This window comes from Silurus meridionalis, chromosome 4 (assembly GCF_014805685.1).
Source record: "Silurus meridionalis isolate SWU-2019-XX chromosome 4, ASM1480568v1, whole genome shotgun sequence".
Classification (NCBI taxonomy): Eukaryota; Metazoa; Chordata; class Actinopteri; order Siluriformes; family Siluridae; genus Silurus; species Silurus meridionalis.
In genome coordinates this window covers 12,931,966-12,950,565 of record NC_060887.1, presented here as the reverse complement: position 1 = coordinate 12,950,565, position 18,600 = coordinate 12,931,966, and the positions used below count along the sequence as shown (strand labels likewise).

At 37.5% G+C, this 18,600-nt stretch overlaps 3 protein-coding genes across 3 annotated transcripts; 1 reads left to right on the top strand and 2 right to left on the bottom strand.

Moving 5' to 3' along the window:
• The first annotated feature begins 265 nt into the window (after positions 1-265).
• On the top strand, positions 266-5,898 carry cdca3 (cell division cycle associated 3). Its single transcript, XM_046846183.1, has 7 exons — positions 266-456; positions 1,315-1,461; positions 1,562-1,679; positions 2,790-3,385; positions 4,286-4,598; positions 4,783-4,862; positions 5,473-5,898. Exons 2-7 carry the CDS (start codon positions 1,324-1,326, stop codon positions 5,563-5,565), a joined length of 1,338 nt encoding a protein of 445 aa, XP_046702139.1. The 5' UTR covers positions 266-456; positions 1,315-1,323; the 3' UTR covers positions 5,566-5,898.
• A 1,555-nt stretch (positions 5,899-7,453) lies between these two features.
• Positions 7,454-12,278, bottom strand: gnb3a (guanine nucleotide binding protein (G protein), beta polypeptide 3a). Its single transcript, XM_046847463.1, has 9 exons — positions 12,189-12,278; positions 11,422-11,547; positions 10,899-11,044; positions 10,466-10,529; positions 9,859-10,021; positions 9,635-9,701; positions 9,275-9,476; positions 8,971-9,187; positions 7,454-8,342 (listed from the first exon to the last, which is right to left on the bottom strand). Exons 2-9 carry the CDS (start codon positions 11,476-11,478, stop codon positions 8,236-8,238), a joined length of 1,023 nt encoding a protein of 340 aa, XP_046703419.1. The 5' UTR covers positions 11,479-11,547; positions 12,189-12,278; the 3' UTR covers positions 7,454-8,235.
• Positions 12,279-15,512: 3,234 nt separating this feature from the next.
• LOC124385080 (prolyl 3-hydroxylase 2-like) lies at positions 15,513-18,600 on the bottom strand. Its single transcript, XM_046848191.1, is given in 7 exon segments — positions 15,513-15,680; positions 17,111-17,199; positions 17,202-17,250; positions 18,101-18,135; positions 18,138-18,175; positions 18,258-18,375; positions 18,480-18,600. Coding segments are annotated over 7 exon segments (618 nt in total).

Sequence of the window (18,600 nt, the reverse complement as noted above, 5' to 3'; positions counted from 1 at the left end):
AGCTTAAAAATAAGTATTATAAAGACATATATTTTTTTATATAGGGATGTGTGAATTTATTGGATGGTTTTTGAAAGAAAATATGTTTTTGTTTTGTTTTGTGGGTGGGATTCTCCCTGCGTGTACACTGGGCGTAAAGCATTTCAAATCATTTCATACGGCCAATGAATGGAAAGCGCTCAGCCAATCAGCGAGGCGGACGTTTGCACGTGTGCGATCTCTCATTGGCTGGTTTGAAAATTGCCGCAAACTGACGCTGCACGCGATTTAAATAGTCAGCGTGGCTGTGTGAGCAGCAGCAGCAAAGGTTTTAGTGCATCGGATACATACTCAGCGTTTTATTTTGATATTGTTAGTACATATTATAGGTTTTTTTTTTATTAAATATATATATTTTGCAATTTAAAAACGTTATAAGCAGGTATACAGAGGAAAGAGTTTCTACGCTGGTTTCAGGTGGGTTGACTTGTATTCATTATTCCCTGATTAACTTGTTTGCTCAATGTTATCTAAGTACATGATTTATTTTGTAGCTAATAAACACTTGGTTTCTTTTACGTGTTTTTTTTTTATTGTATTAGTATATATCAAATATCAGAATACAAAAAGTTAGCAGCGTGCCAGATTTATTACTGTTTGTTCTGTTTTTTAGAGTTGTTGCTTCCTGACATTCATCACCTTGTAATTATGTCCTAGAATATTTTTATTAACTATTTCATAACTATCATAGATAGACAGTACATTATGAATCCCAAAGAGAAGTTGTAGTGTTACAGACAGTTCACAGGCGTGCAATAATATGGGAACGAATAATTAGGCAAGGTTTTCTTAAGGTCCCAATGAAAAAAAGGGGGAAGAATATTATTTGTAAACATGGAAATTACAAAAAACATGGTGAGGTTTTAGCTTAACAGTTAAGGCATTGGATTTTGATTCTGAAGGTCATGAGTTCAAATCTAAGCCACACCAAGGTGCCACTCCTGGGCCCCTGAGCAGGGCCCTTAACCCTCAACTGCTCAGTTGTAAGCCACTCTGGAAAAGGGTGGTTGCCAAATGCTGTAATAATGTAAATATTTAGAAGATTAAAAGATCCCATTTAATTGTCTAATATCTTAGCAAAATATTGAACAGATCCTTTGCAAAAGTCTACAGGTTTGTGTTCAAATATGTCCCTGTCAACTATATACTTTTATTACCAAAATGATTGATCTTGGATTTTTCATTCAGCTTCCGTGTGCAAATGCATAAAAACTGTGTACGAATCTTCTTAGTCAGTGAGAGAATTTTCTGTGTCAAAATGCATTTACGAAACAGAAGCTGAACATGGGTACCACTGAGAGCAAGATGTCCACGGCATCAACGCCCAAGCCGAATCCGATCCATCGGCTCAAGACACAACGCTTAGCCCAGCTGGCAGATCCTCGGTCTCCGTCGTGTGGTCTTGACCGCACACCTATACATGTAACACCTTTCCATTTAGCCACTAAAATATACCTAGATGTTAACTCTGTTTTCCAAATCCCTGTTGCTGTGAACATTTCCATCCCCTTTTCGGTTGCAGGTGAGTGGTGCTGCTTCTACGGCCCCAGAAGCTCAAGAGACAGTTGGATCTGTGTTTGTTGATCCGCGGTCACCTACGGTTGGCGTTGTTCGTACTCCACTAAAGGGCAGTATGAAAGGTAATTTAAAGTTTAACTTGTAGGTTTCCACTTGAGCTAAATTGTATAGTGGTGTGTGGCATTTTGGCCCAAAATCTTCAAGGATGTTGTGGCAATTTGACAAACTCTAGATTAACTATTTATTTTCTCAAAAATATAGTCAAGTTTAATTTTAGCGCTTTTCACAACAAGCAGCATTACAGAATTTAACAGTTAAGGTGAATGGTGTGCATTTATCCCTGATGAGCAGCCGTGGTGACTGTGGCAAGGAAAAACTTCTTTAGATGTTATGAGAAAGAAACCTTGAGAGGAACCAGACTCAAAAGGGGAACCTCATCTTATTTGGGTGACATCAGTGTGATTATAGCCATTAAACAAAATATACATATGACCCAACTCATCTGACGTAGCTTTGTTAATCTCGTGCATGGTTTAATATGCTGTATAACCAGTTTTATAGTAAGTGAACTAAAACTATAGAAGCAACAAACTTTTAGAGATTTTTTTTTTTGTAGATGTATTTATAATCCCCCTAAATGTCAGTATTACCACTATTGTTAGTTCTTTGAGTTAATAAAGAAAAGTAAATAAAACTGGTCTTTTTTTTTTTTTATTATTATTATATAAAAGTAGTACTTACTGAACCGTTGACATTTCCGGCGTTTAGCAGACACCCTCATCCAGAGCAACGTACTAAAGTGCTTTGAAGTCTCCATCAATGGATAAAGCAACACTGGTTCACTTGGTTGCAAACTTATTGTAGGATACGATCAGTTTAAAACTCTGTTGGGAGGAATTTTAGCACTGGATTTTACATAGACATAAAAACAAAACGCGAAAATAAGTGCTTGTGCGAATGAAAGCTCCTTCCTGCCATATGAACTAAAAGAAGTCTGTGTCTAGCAGGAGCTTTTATGGTTGAGAAGGCTTCTGTAAACTGCTTTTTAAAAGTTTTGCGTTTATTTTATATAAAAAAGTTTTTTAATCTTGCACCACTTGTTGGATATTTTTTGGATATTTGGCATTTGTTATTATCTTGGGGGCAGTTCTAATAAAGTGGAAACCAGAATTAGATTTTGCAGCTAAACCTTGCTTTAAAACGTTCTCTCTCTGTGTGTATCTCTGTTGCAGTAACCGTCAGCTCACTGGCTCAAAGGCTGAGCACGTTTTTCCATAATGATGTGATGGGTGGTGACTCTGACTCCACTCCGCTCCCTCCTGTGTCCTTTACTACACAGCACAGCCTCCCTAGTGTAGAGCAGCAGAATGAGCTGAGCTCCAAAGAGCCTCTCCTCCCACCTCATTCTCACGACTCTCTCAGTGGGTCCACAGACTGCTCGTCAACCCCAGCAAATTTCAGCTCCTCCATTGGTTACGGCTCTTTCTCCAGCAGTCCGTTTGTGGTGGTCGGTGAGGTTCAGGTGGAGGTCGGGGTGGACGCTGACACTACCATAGAGGAGGCTGAGGAGGCCATTCTTCTGGGCGAGTCTCCCCTGAAGCGGGAGCTTAGCCTCAGCATGCTCGGCTGCCGTGAGGGCGTTTACTCGCCGGAATTCTTTCCCTCAGCAGAAAATCGTCCTTCCACTCCTCTTCCTCCTCTAGAGGACAGGCAAGATGTAGATCTTGCCTTTGCACTTCCATGTGAGCCTGTGGAGTTCAATCCTGTTCCAGTGGAAGAAGCAGCCCCACCAAAAACTGCTGAGACACCGCAGACAACAGAGGAGGAGGTACGTGTTCACTCAACAGTAGGGCTGCAACGAACGATTTGGGGCGGCTAAATTTTTTTTTATTAGATGTTTTGCTTATTATAACTATATAAAACCCTAGTTCAGGGTATTTATGTATAAAAGTGTACTTAAAAACTAAAAAATCCACATGGAGTTTAATTAGCTTTAGTTTTCGACATTTTATAAAGCTTATAGTGCTGCTTGTTGAGGAGTGCATGGGGGATGTTTCTTCAAAATGTGACATTTTGTTCACTTGTGAAAATGTAACAATGTAGAACATATATAATACATCTCATTTTGTATAATAATTGAATATATATGCATAAATTAAACATACAAACATTGAAGAAAAGCATTTAAAAGCATTTGAGAACAGAAGTTAACTGTTGTAATACACAAATGTTATAGCGAGCGAATGAAACGAAGCACAGTAAGCTAACAGACTTGATTAAAAAAAAAAAGAAAGAAAGAAGAAAATAAACATTGGTGTACAAATGCATAAGCAGTCACTGAAACCCACAGCAGTGACAAAAAAAATGCAGTTATTTGCTGCTTTAAATTAAGTTTTTAAATGAATCAATCACAATGTCGCAAACGAGTTGATTGCGCAACCTGATGCTCTCAAGTCACGACAAAACATATCCAGTGCGACTGTGCTGAAATTACAAGTAGTTTACACAATAGCACTTTATTAAACATTTTCACATGAGGATTCTACCGTTTTTAATTACCGTGCTTTTGTTTCGTCACACTAAAGCCGTAACAGCACGACTAATCATCATTCGTTGACAACAAATTTCGTTATCGGTTTTATCGATGAGTTGTCGCAGCCCTTCTCAACAACAAGAAATTGGATACTGTTTGTGAAACCGACTTTAAACATGGTGTCTTTGTGCACAGAGTGTTGCAGAAGAAATCGATATACTGCCTGAACGAGGTCTGAAACCATCGGAGAAGTCAACGCCGGCCATTCCTGAACCAGAAAAGACTCAAGTCCTTCCCCCTGCTAGAACGTTCCCCAAGTTTGACACCCGCAGCCCAAGCCAGGCTGTATTTAAGCCCCAGTGGCTGGGTGTTGGATTTGGAGCGACTGGTGTCCGTGCTAGAGGAGTTCAGAGTCGTGGAAGAGGGCCCTCCTCCCCGCTGTCTACCCGCAGACCAGCTACTGATGAGAATGAGAATAAAGTTATTCTGAACAAACAGAAGCAAAGGGGTAACTTTTTTTTTTTTATTTTTTTTTATGGCATATATATATATATATATATATATATAATATATATGTGCCATGAAAAAATCTATTTGTATATTTACTATATGCTTGTGTTCTTGCTTGGTGATTGTCATTAATGAGGTTTTCCTTTTATTTGGTTTTTCCCCTCTCACCACCTCTTGTGCAGGCAAAACTTATATCGGAGAAGGCAGATCTCCTTTGCAGATTCTCAAGGAAACCAATTCACCCAGAAACAACACTACACAGGTTTCTTTCTCTTTCTTTTTATCGGCCTTATCTCTTATCTAAGTGTCACACACGGTCATAGACAGTAACTGCTACATCGTACACCCTGTCACACTGAAAAATTAATTACCATGTTCTGCCAGAATTAGTATTTAAACAAGTTTTTGCTAAACAAAAGGAAGCAGTAGGTTAAAGCCAGATGCTTATGGTTTTTTTTTTTTTTTTTTTATATATCTGGAATTAATGTATACTGTAATGCCATTATCTGTATTGGTGTCAGTGATCCAGGTATTAATCATGGTTTTTTTTTTTTTTTTTTAAATTTAGCACTACAATATTTTTGGCGAACTCTTTGTACAATTGGACCGAAGTTATTAAATTAATAATTTATTTATTTTTTTATTGAACAGGGCAAAAGTTGTGCCGTCTATTCACAGCTCTGTTTTTTGCATTTATTTAGAAAATGTATATTGCAAATAATGTTTTATAATATATATCCCCAATATACAGCGTACAGTTGCCCCTGCCAGAGTTTAGTTGCACAAATAAATGTGGTTATTTATTTCCCTACAAAAATGTGCACTGCAGTCTGACTCGTATAAAACCCTTGTACATTCTCTCTTCTGTGTAGATGAAGCTAAAGGTTTCTACTCCAGAGAAGCAGAGGTTTAGCCAAATGGACAGAAGAGCTCTCATCCTTTCTATCAACAAAGAGAACCAGTGAAGGACAGACACTCGGAGGTGGGGGGGCATAATCGACTGGATTATATTTCCAAGCAAACACTCTGTATATAGAGCCCAGTTTCTTTCTCAGAAAGTAGCTATACAGTGATTGTGAACTTTTGTATGTGTGTTTAAATGTAATTTTACATTCCTTTTCTGCCATCTCATTCGTCTTTTTATTTTCTATCAAAATTCTGTAAATAAAATCAATTATTTTAATTTTACTGTTTTTACTGTCTGTCTTGTAATGTCTATAAATAGACCGTGTTCATGTTCAGGAATTCTGGTGTTGTGTAACACACTAATAAAGCTACCCGAAGGTATATTTCCATGATGTATTGTCTATGGTTTGTCTTTTTCTCATTTGCAGATGACAAATCTTGAGTTTGTCTGTAAGGCTTTCTTCTGAAGTGTAGCGGTCCAAATACTTACAGTATCTCATGGAAGTAAGTTCACACCTCAGATTTTAGCCGCCATTTTAGTGCATCATAGAAACGAAACTTGGATATATTTTAGAGTAGTCAGTGTGCAGCTTGTATAGCAGTATAGATTTACTGTCCTCTGAAAATAACTCAACATACAGCCATTATTGTCCAAATAGCTGCCAACAAAAGTGAGTACACCCTCAGGCTTTGCACAACATTACACAACGTACAGCTGTATCACTTAGGGTGTACTTACTTTTGGAAATACTGTAAAATTAAAGGTATAAGAATTACTGTTAAGATGCATCACCATTTTTTAAAATGCATCAGTGTGCACAACCGGTGCCATACTAAAATATAGTCATTATCATAACACAAGGTAGGAACTAGCCGATCATTTGTAAAAAAAATTACTTTGATTTCCTTCTAGTGAGGAAAGTATGACGCCTGTGTGTGAGGAAATACAGACACACTGTTCCAACTCGAAATGACTTTAAAGTAAACTAGTAAAGTGTACAAACATCTTACATTTAAAAGCTTTAAAAACCAGAAGATGGAACTAATTATATTCTCACTACAATGAGTTTGGAAAGTCATAAAAATCATCAAGGTATTAGTTTAAAGCTGGAAAATTACAGCCACATATAAAGTGTATTGATGTATTTAATATTTTCTGAGATATACTTAACCTTTATTTATATTTATATACATTTGTTGAAATATTAGATATCTACAGATAGATACATTGATAGATAGAGATGCTATATAGACAAAGATATTGGTTCTTCCTCAAATTAAGTTGGAGGCACACAATTGTATAGAATGTATTTTAATGTTGTAGCATTACATTTTCTCTTCACTTGAAATTGGTGACCCAAACCTGTCAGCGAAAATTCCTCTGTGCAGAAAGACAGCTTCATGAACATATGGTTTACATGGGTTATAGTGGAAGATCTTGAGTGGCCTGCTCTATAGCTCTGACCTCAATCCTACTAAACACCATTGGGATGAATTGGAATGCTGACTGCACCCCAGACTCCACCCCTTACCCTACATCAGTGCCTGCCTTTACTCACCCTGTGTGAATGATCACAAATCTCTTCACAGTGACACTCCGAAATCTAGACCATCTTCCCAAAATAGTGGAGGTTTTTTTTTACAGCAAATGTCGAATGGGATGTTCAAAAACCTCATACGAATCTTATGCTCAGGTGCTCACAGACTTACAGTATATACAGTATATATATATATCTGTGTGTGTATGAAGAGAGATAGATATTTGTTTTTTTTATATCAAATTTTCCAATCAATATTGAATTATTAAAGTATTTTGCTATTTTGTGCTTTTCATTTTTAACTTTTCTGTGCGATTGTTTTTTTTTTTTTTTCTCAAGTCGATAATGCGTTTTTATTGATAGAAATCTGTAGAAAATCCATAGAAGGAATTAGACATCAATTGACTATGATCAGCTTACTTTTTATTAGTCATATAGTGGAAAAACCAAGGACAGTGAAACAATGCTACAAAGGATTGTGTATATAATCGTCAATATATATGCAATAATATGACAATAATGATATTTTGTGAAAACGCCTAATGGCAAATGAATCAAATGCAGCCAACATTATATATATATGTCAAATAATGTAAATACAGATATCTAAAGTCTTATATGGAAAAGTTTTTTTTCCCAAACGTATAGATCAGTATGAATCTATAAAGCAAAACAAACAGCTTAACTTGAAAAAAATAAAAAATAAAAATAAATCATACCAAATGCATTTCGGCAGCTCCTACAACAGTTTGCATTATTTACACAGTTAACTGTATCACTCATTCAGGTGGGTATGTTGCAGGTTATTTCTAAAGCTCCATGCACGAGTACAGCATCTACAAATAACCAACACTACTTACGTTCCTCTAGCTGCTTTTCTTTCAAAATGACCTGAAAAGTGACCTGCAGCTATTTAGAGCACTGTGGTCCCTGTAAGATGTGTCCCCGGAGGAACAATCCGTTATTTATATATATATATATATATATATAAAACTTGTCATTTGTGTAGTTTATTGAATAATTTCTTTAAGAAAAAAAATGTGCCTATATATGAGATAATATTCTCAAGCGCAAACACCTCTCTCCCTTTTACAGTCTGCCTACATTCCCAAGTTTAAACCCACTCAGGTGTTTTCCTGAATCACATGTTCCCTCTTTTCTTCACAAGCTGTGATTCATTCCGAAGGTGCTTCAGTTCCAGACCTTCAGGAAGCTATCCCAGGATCCCGTGCAGCATGCCATGCCATCAGCTGACATGCCGAGGCAGCTCACTCGGTTATCGTGGCCTGACAGTGTTCCTGTGGAAAAGAAATCCGCCATTTACACACATTGATAATGGCATTAACCGTAATAACATTTTCACATGGCACTGAGCTTAATCCTGTTATAGCCATGATATCCAAGATCCAGGATCTTGGTTTTCTTCATCCATCATCTAGCTCTGTTTTCTATTTTCTTTTACATTCCTTCGTGGTTCCTATCTTTTTTTTCGTTAATAATTTAGTCAGCACTTTATTCCTGGTCAGGGTTGCAATGGACTTGTGAACAATCTCTAGACCTGAGGCAAAAATATAAATCAGATGCACACACCGCTTAACACCTTAGGGTAAAATTAAGCATCGCCAATTCACCTACTAACATGTTTTGTAAAAGGGAGAAAACCAGAGAACCCAGATGAAACCTGCACAGATGTAGGGAGAACATGCAAATCCCTTCTCTTGTGTTTAATTTGATGTAATGGATTGTCTCCTGACCTGTGAATTGTGTATTGTTCTTTTTCCTCAGTATACAGACTCGACTTGTATTACATATACTCATGGCTTGATCATTTCCTACCAGGTCTTGCCACAAAGCCATGTAGAACATACTAACCTCTCTGTCATGTTATAACCTCTTCCTCCTCCCCTTTCATTTCTTCTCACTCACCCACTCTCTCAGCCTTCAGCATGTCCCAGATGTTGCAATTGAAGTCGTCGTAGCCAGCCAGAAGGAGGCGGCCAGAAAGTGAGGGTGCGAGAGAGGTGACACCACTATTGAGGCTGGAGTCCTTGTAGGAGGTCAACTCCTGATCTCCGCGCAGATCGTACAACCTGCAAGACGCGTCGTCTGAGCCAGTGATCACTGCATTACCATTGGGGAAAAACTGCAGAGAGAGGAAGAAAAGCCTAAGGTGTTACATGCTTGGGATGGAAGATCATTTGAATTTTGTATTTGCGTGAAAGAGATTTACCGAAATAGCGTTTATGTCACTTTCATGACCATAGAATGTCTGTTTGCACCGCCCTTCTCGTATGTCCCACAGTTTGGCGGTGTAGTCACAAGATCCTGAAATAAAGAAATTGTAATCTGGGGACACACTCATTGACATGCAGTCACCAATGTGGCCAGCAAAAGTGGTCTTCTGTGATCCAGTCTCGATGTCCCAGAGACAGCTAGGAAAAATGAAAAGGATGATCATATTTTTTTTTCTCACTATTGAACTTTATATTATGTATTGCAAAAAGATATGCTATGCTAACGTAAGGAAGTCATTATGTTATCTTTGTTTGATTCCTATTAGTTTTGTATTGCTGAAGCATGAGTGGCTCACCAGGTATTGTCTCCAGAGCCGGTGATGATCTCTTGGTCACTCAGGAAGCGACAGCAAGACAAATAGCCTACGTCATAGAAGAAAAAAGACACAACTTAAAAAATATATAAAAATTTTAATAAAAATGTATAAAAAAATATACATATTCCCCTGTATTTTCTTTAGATACACATGTAGATCTGGTATCTAGTATCTTTGATCTGTATATATTCAGGTGTTTGTACCGTTATGTCCAGCCAGCTCACGCATGACCTTAATATGGCCATCTTTCGGCATCAGGTTGTAAATAGAGCACATGTTATCCAAGCCACCACATGCCACCAAGTTTCCTGACGGGGCGTACGCACATGTCATCACCCATGAAGACTTCAATGGGATGGCGTTCACCTGGATCATGGGCAGGGGGCAAAGTTCAAATCGATTGAATTACATATTTTTTATCCATTCAACTGGCAACAGTGTGTTTGGCAATGTGCGACCTCAAATATCTTTCAAGCTTTCTATGTATATTTACATTTAATAAATAATAATATAATAAAGTTTTCACTTTTACAAATACATTTTTTATAATCCATTTTTTATTAAAAAAAAAGCAAAATCCAAGGAAAACAATCATTTGTAAAATTCAATTTAGCACATCAATCATTACCATTTGGAAGAATTTTGTCCTACACAAATATTACATTCAAGTATACTGTGATTTAGCCATGATTTTGTATATGAATAAAGTATGGGCTATTACCTCGCCTTAACTACTTTTTATTCACTTTATTCACAAGACTGAATGACAGTTGTATTTATAAGTAAACATATGACTGAGATGCTGTGTACCTTGTTGGTGCTGTAGGTGTCCCACACGATCAGTTTGCCGTCCTGAGAAGCGCTTACACAGAGCCTGACAGATAAACCGGCAGAGTGACCACAATTGAGGAAAATGTGAGCGAAGGCCACAGAAAGTGTACGTGTTCAGTTATAACTCTTTTATTACTAGGTTATTGTCTAATGACTGATTCCATCAAACACAATAATGTGTGAAAGAATGAATCCAGTTACTCAATCCCAAAAACATAAACACACACCAGGTACATTCAGGCATCCTGGTTTGTGCTTGTGTTTCGAGGAGTTGGTGCGCTGCTGGCTAGCTCTACACTGCTGGTCATTTGCATGTGTGTGGTAACTTGGTGGCTGTATTTATGCGCTGTGTGCGTACATATGTATATTTATGTGTGTGTGTGTGTGTGTGTGTGTGTGTGTGTGTGCGTACTTTGAATCTGTGGCCCATTGCATGGCATAGATCTTGGACAGATGTCCTCTCAGAGTCTTTCTGGATTTGAGCTGAACCTTCCCTAGCGCCGTTGCGCCTGAGACATTATCCTGCAGTGTGGCGTCCTGCACTGACTTACGTGCTGCCTGTGGGTACAGAAAGGGTCAGAAAAAATGTTACCGGTGGACAAACTAAGGACAAATAAAGGCAGCCTCATTAAACACCAAAGCAAAAAAGCCAAATTAATGTTCTTTATCACAAGCAAAATCCTAACTCTTCGATATTCAATTACTGGTGAAGTTCAAACAGACAATGATGGTTTATTGGTAGTAGTAGGATTTGAACTCCAGGCTTTAGTACAGAACCATGCTTAACAAAGGGTTGAAGTACAAACCAACAAGTTGACTGTATGAGTGTGAATTTTTGGACCCATGAACTGATGATATATTGTATTAAAATACAACCTTCTATTTAAAATTTCACTTTCTGTAGGTGTTAAATAGTTCAGAACAGAGATACTAACAGCAATCTGGTCCTTGAGGTTCTCCACCTCCTTCCGAAGTTCAGCAATTTCCCCCATGGCAACAGTTGTAAAGCACAGCCACCAACAGAGATGGACGGAAAGTGAAATCAGCTGAGCGGAGATATTCTGAGAGGAAATATTGGAAAGCACAAGTTAAAATCTTAAGTTCATTTCTCTTTATAGAGCATCATAGTCCTTACGTCTATAGGAAGGTCATTTTATTGAAACCAAAACACTCCCTCCCTGTTTTAGGGGTCCATTTGCAATTCAAACTCGTCTCAACTGGTTTGCAAATGGTCATGAAAAAGGATGCACGCAAACATACACTGATTCCACCACACGCACTGAAAACATTAATAACTTCAAAAAAAAAAAAAACACACCACCACACTGACTGTATTGGGCTCCAATGTTTTTTTTTTTTTTTTACATATCTTTGTAATATGTAATTCTCAAGCACATAAAGGGACACAAGGTGACATTCAGCAGTGATAAATAAATACAATTTCACAGTCTCGATCTCACTGTAGATTTCAGTTTACAACTTATACATGCAACACAAAGTTATTCAACGATCATTTAAGGCTACACACTGATTAAAATGAAGGAGTTTCAATTGGTTCTTGAACTATTTCACATCCTGAACTCATAGAAAAAAAAAGACTTCTAACATCTCTGCAGCATCTTAGAATATAACAACATACCCCAATATAGGATAAAAAAAAACAGAGGTAACACTCAATTTTGTTATTATTGTTAAATCTTACCTTATAAAGCGAGGTCACTTTTTCTGCTATTGGTGTTTTTTAAGATGTGTTAGTGTCTCTAGCAAGCTCTTATGACCAAATGAGTTTGCCTAAAATTTGTTTGAGGAGGGGGAATGGGAGAAAGCGCAGGCAGAGTTAGAGGGAGGGAACTGAATCGTCATGGACATTAGTCAAATGGTGTCATTTTACACCTGAACCCGGGCAAAATACGTTTTTGTAGTGAGTTTGTGCGATTTATTTTGTGCACTTTTTTGTTTTTATCACTTTTTTGTATTGTTCAGGATGTTGTATTGTGTAAGGACCTCACAAACTTTGAGAGACAGAAGAAGATTATGTAGAGATGATTCGGAGTACTGGACAAAGACAGAAACAGAAAGAGTAATAGAGAATAAAAAAAAGAGACAAAGAGAAAGAGATAAGTGAAAAGATGGAGGCAGGATGGGTTTAGAGAGAGTTCAAATCCAGACTGGTGAGATTTTAAGGCCTTTCGGCTCAAATGTGCTCTCAAATAAGTACAGACTGCTCTTTGCATCTGGATCAAAACTGAAAGGCCGGGAAAGAGAGAGCGAGAAAGAGAGAGAGAGAGAGAGAGAGAGAGAGAGAGAGAGAGAGAGAGAGAGAGAGAGAGAAGGGGTTTGTGAATGTGGCCTAGACATCATTTGAATCCTGGACACTGTCCACTGTGAATGACCTTTCATTATTTTAGAAGTCTGAAATACAACATGCTCCTTTCAGTGTGCACGCATTTGATTCACAATTTAATTTAATGTAAGAAGGAGGGATATTTGCCTATGAAAAATAAAAGTCAAGAAAGTACGTTGCCAGGTTCAACCATGGCTCATGGGAATAGATGATGTGGGTAAAAATGGTTGTAATTATAAGGAATTGCTCTTCAACACATTTTCAATCATATAGTATGTTGGGATTTTTGATATTTGTGCTCATCAGCTTGTTAATTATATTAGAAATTATGATGTTAATTAAAGTAATACGACTTACTCATATCAAACTACATATTTATACCCGTGAAGATTTCTCAAAAGTGTGCAATAATCATTTTTACTATTTTAAAACCTTTAAATCTTTAATTTATGTACAATTATAAATTGTTATATTCAAATATTCATTGTTTGTACCGATTATTTTTCATTTGGAAATGTTTGGGGTATATATATATATATATATATATATATATATATATATATATATATATATATATATATATATATATATATATACACACACAGACCCCAAACATCCGTACTCGTACACATTAGTGATGCAGGTTCTGCCGGTGAACAGAGGAACATATTTGCAATCATTGCATGGCAGTTTATTATTCACCGCTTACCATGTGACTTACTCATAAGCAAAGCAAATGACTCAAGCGTGTCTTTTTGCATCTCCAAGATGGCAGCATTGCCAGACACCGTTTCCTCACTCTCTACCTGTCTCTGCTTGACTTGACCAGTTCCTAAAAGAGATTTTATGACACCTTTGTTTTGCAACTGTAAGAAAAAAATGCTTTAGTATGTTTAATGAAAATATGAAGGTAGACCTTTATACATAGTTTGTGCTCGGTGTAGACTTGAAAAAGTGTTATTTGTTTAACAAAGCTTAAGAAGTTGAGACACAGGAGGTCCTGCAATAATGTGGGTGTGTTAGATATGGATGGATGCAAAGAAAGAAGCACGCTCATAGTGATATCAGTCTGAAAGAAAAGAAAGACAGGGTGACAGATAGACAGGCAGAATGACAGGGAGAGTAATAAAGGTTGACTGATAAAAAATATGGAGAAAGAATGTGGTAGATTAAGAGAGATGGATGAAGAGAGTGTTTGGCATAGATAGATAGATTATGTGAAAGTTTGGATTATTGGTCTTCTGATACAGTAAGAGAGATAGACAAGGGCTTCAGACCTTCAGTGCACACAGGTGTGTTTTGACACTTTGACAAAGCAGTAGATATTAATAATATTTTATACCAAAGTTCTGTTTAAATTATTTAATAAAAATAACGCTGTCTGGTTTCTTTAATAAGACAATGAGCATTTAAAAAAATCTTATTTCATCTTATTACCTTCGGAGAAGTTGAATACAGACAACTGAATTGGAACATGTGGAACCATGAACCATGCTAATGTCCTGGATCAACACATTGTCACTTAACTACTAAAAGACAAGGTTCTTAAGAAGGATTTGTATAAGACATATTTTAAGCACAAACATATTTATAGTCACAGTCATTTTGGTGATTTTATTTTTTCCATGAGAGCCAGATCAAAATGTTTTTTCTACTGTTTTTATTTTTTATATAATTGAGGTGGCCACTAAATAATCAGGCATTGAACTCAAATATTTTCCAGATGCTTCATATAACCATCTATTTGACCTGTTTTTTGGTCTCTGAAAAGTCATTTCTTAAAACAAACTAACAAAAAAAAATTGAGCTGACATTAAAAGATATTTATTTTCAGCATTTGGCTTGAACACTGTGTAATAGTTCTAGTGACTGATGGAGGATCAACACCTATTTAATCCATTACCTTCTCTAGGCTCATCTTTTAGCTTAATGGACCGTATTGCAATTCTTCTTCTTCCTCTTCTTCTTCTTCTTATTTCGGCTTCTCCATTTAGGGCCCCTCCACAGTGGATCATCAGTCTCCATACCCCCCCCTGTCCTCTACGTCTGCCTTTTTCACACCAACTAACAGCATTTACAGGGTTTAAACTAATATATAAATATAAAATATGAATATATAAAAAAAAAAAAAAAAAAAAAATATATATATATATAAAAATATATATATGAAGATGATTGGTTGATGATTTCATGCCTGCATTATTATTCCATATTCTAAATGGGAGCTTTGTAGGCTTCATAAACAAATGCACCCACATGTGGAGGATAATCTGTGATCTCACTCTCCGACCCCCTTGCTCAACACTCCCTCGCAAAAAATCCTCTCACAAGTGTTTTGCCTTTCATTTTTTATCAGTGTTAATGTGCAGACCATCACCTTTGTTCCACATGCTTGTCAATCTTGCATTCTGTCTAAATCACACATTCATTTAATAACAAAACTTTTATCCAGTTTATCCCATTAAGTTGTATTTATTCAATGAAAAATGTTCAATAAAAATCAAATAACGCATTGTCAGACCACTGTCACAATGCTGGATGAGCTGATGCCACACGTATATACAGGAAAATAATTCACTTTCACACAGAGCTTTGGAGATACTTCTGGAGTGAATATCAAATGTTCGTAAAAAGATCATCGATCTGGGTGGATTCAGTCATGTGTCAGAGATTCAATCCCGTTCAAAGTTCGTCTTTCCCACTCGATACCCTCTCCCTCTCTTTGCTTCTGACTTTAGACGGCTGGCTCCGCCCACTGCGAGCAGGTGCGTGTTTGCTATCGGACTCCTCCTTTTCCTCCATTTCCTCCTTTCCTTCGAGTCCAAACATGGCTTCAGCCTCCTCTCGTTCCTGAAACCACACGAACGATGACATGGACACAAACTCTAACGCTTCACACTTATTCATCATGCCTGTATTAGAATTCAAAAATGTAGATGTCACAAAGAGAGTGTAGTTAATACATAAGTAGAGCTTGACAGTCTCGATTATATTGTCTTATAATAGTTATACCAGCTATATGAGGAGAGCTATGGACCAGACCTATTGTGTTGTTTATGCACAAGAGAGGAGGGTAAAATGCCTGGACTCTATATAAAGGATTTTCAAGCAGATGTTGTTATTCTTGTTATTCCATAAAGAAGTGGCAATGCCAATGAAGCAGGCTAACACCATGTGGTATATATAAGACATGGGACATTATGGAGTGCTTTCTTAGATGCAGCCATAGTATGATATGATAAAAATGAACCTGATACACCTAATGGAATAAAGGACACACTGAATGTGATAAAATGGTTTGTGGTGGACGTCTCTACATACCACTGTGTCACCAATTATATAACCATTCTAATGCAATGTAACCAGCAACTACAGATATGTTGGCACCGAAGCAGAAGGAATCACTCATGAAATGGCCAAAACAACATTATTAGAAGAGTGCATTATGTTTACAAAGAAAACAAATAGAAAGAATGATGGTTGCACCTGCAAGCCTGGTTTTACCATCATATTTTAATAGTCAACAAGCACTAATTAGCATAGCCCAGGAAAGATCAGTATGGGATGTATGCATCATTCAAATATTGTATTAAATCCAGCTAGAAAAAACCCCAACAACTACTGCATTCTAGTATTTAAATAAGCTGTTCTATGTTGATCTGTATCTGATGCACAGTCTCTTAGCTGCTTTGGATTTAAACATTAGACTGGATCTCAGGCGGAAGGTTATGCACAATTTTGGACCTATACAGGTTTGGAAATCCCACCGTGTTGGTTGATTTGAATTTCACACCCTCTTTTGCACCCCTCTGCCCACCGCAGTGTGCAAAGGCAATAAATAACAACACACCTGCGTAACTAGCATGCATCGGCACAAAAGAGAAACCAGAAAATGTGAAGAAATACATAAATTAAAGAGTCATTTACTGCAGTGTAAAATTATAGTCAGTTTTAATGAAGGTATAGAATGTGACTGTTTATACATGAAAATCTAATTAATAAGGAAATCCTCAATCATGGGGTACCACATTGTACCTTTAGGGAGGTTAATGGAGTGAAGGTCTACAACCTTATTGTTTAATTTGAAGACAAATGTCTTGGTATCGGCTAATATGCCATAATGATGCCATTAAAAGATTTAGATTTTAGCCTCATCATGTGACCTAGATCAGAAAAAGCACTTTTAAGACACAAGCAAGCGGGTAAACTATAACGCTTTTGTTAATTGGCTAGAAATGCATCCCTCATATCTTCTGCATTTCAAAAATAGATTTTCTTACCATGTCCCTGTGAAGTTTTTCCGTGGTGAACCAGAGTGCTAGAGCGCACCTGCGGCCTGCCGTGACCGCCGTGACACCGTGAGGGTTCACGGTCCTGAAGTAAAACCAACAAGGCGCCCACAGCTGGGCTTCACTCTGGCCTACAGACATGGTGGAGAAAGAGTGTGAAGATGTATGTGCTTTCCTAGCTACTCAGCAATAGATTCCCAGTTAACCTAGGGTTTATCTATTTATTTTATAGCAATTATAAAATTGGTTTATATCTTATTTACCTCAGTTTAAGAAATGTAAACAATTTTTGTGTTAAGTGACAGATCAGCTATATGCTTTATCAAACTATAAATATATCAAAAGACACACTGACCAGGCATACCATTATGATCACCTGCCTAATATTGTGTTGGTCCCCCTTTTGCTGCCAAAACAGTCCTGACCTGTCGAGCATTAACAGCATTATCTTCTTCAGTAATTTGAGCTACATGAGCTCGTCTGTTGTATCGGACCACATGGACCAGCCTTCGCTCCCCACGTTCATTAATGAGCATTGTTCATCATTGACCCTGTCCCCGTTTCACCACTGTTCCTTCCTTGGACCACTTTTTGATTCTGACCACTGCAGACTGGGAACATCCCACAGGAGTTTCAATTTTGGAGATGCTCTGACCCAGTCGTCTAGCTGTCACAATTTGTCCCTCGTCAAACTTGTTTAAATCTTTATGCCATTTGTCCTGCTTAGAAACACATTGACTTTGAGGACAAAATGTTCACTTCATTCCTAATATATCCAACCCACTATCATTCATCATGATGAAGAGATAATCAGTGTTATTCACTTCACCAGTCATAATGTTATTATGTCATAATGTTATGCCTGATCAGTGTAGTTTGATGGTTTTACTCCTTTACATTGTTTTATTGACATTTTGATTCAGTCAGAACTTGCTGTTGGTGTTACTTGGATATCAAATGTAGAGACAAGAGATGTCTTACTGTGACTGTTTTGGCATCTCTATCGGTGAAAAGAGCTCTCCTCCTTCAAAATCATCATTTAGGTAGAGAACTGCACTGCAAAGACATCATGCACATGTTCGTCACGTCTACTCTTTTGCGCAAACACATAGCTATATTAACAAACTAGTGTATGTACCTCAGGTCTCTGTGTGTGAATGCAGGCGCTTCTCTCCAGCATTGTCTGGTTTCTGGTTCCAGTATACAGTTATCCACGTGGACGGGATGAGACAGATCCAAGCGTCCCTCCTGATGTCCTACACATAGACACGTACACACAAACTTTAATCCATTCCCTATAGAATGTGTCCACATACACAAGTAAAGTCTTATACTTTAAAGCGATGGAGCATTTGTTTACCTGGAATGGCAGTGCGGCAAACAAGGTGTGTGTAGGAGAAATAAAGAGCCGAGTGACTCCTGAAATAGGAGTGAATTAGGATTCTTGCTCTCGCCTGCTTCATGTAACAACTTGGCTCCAT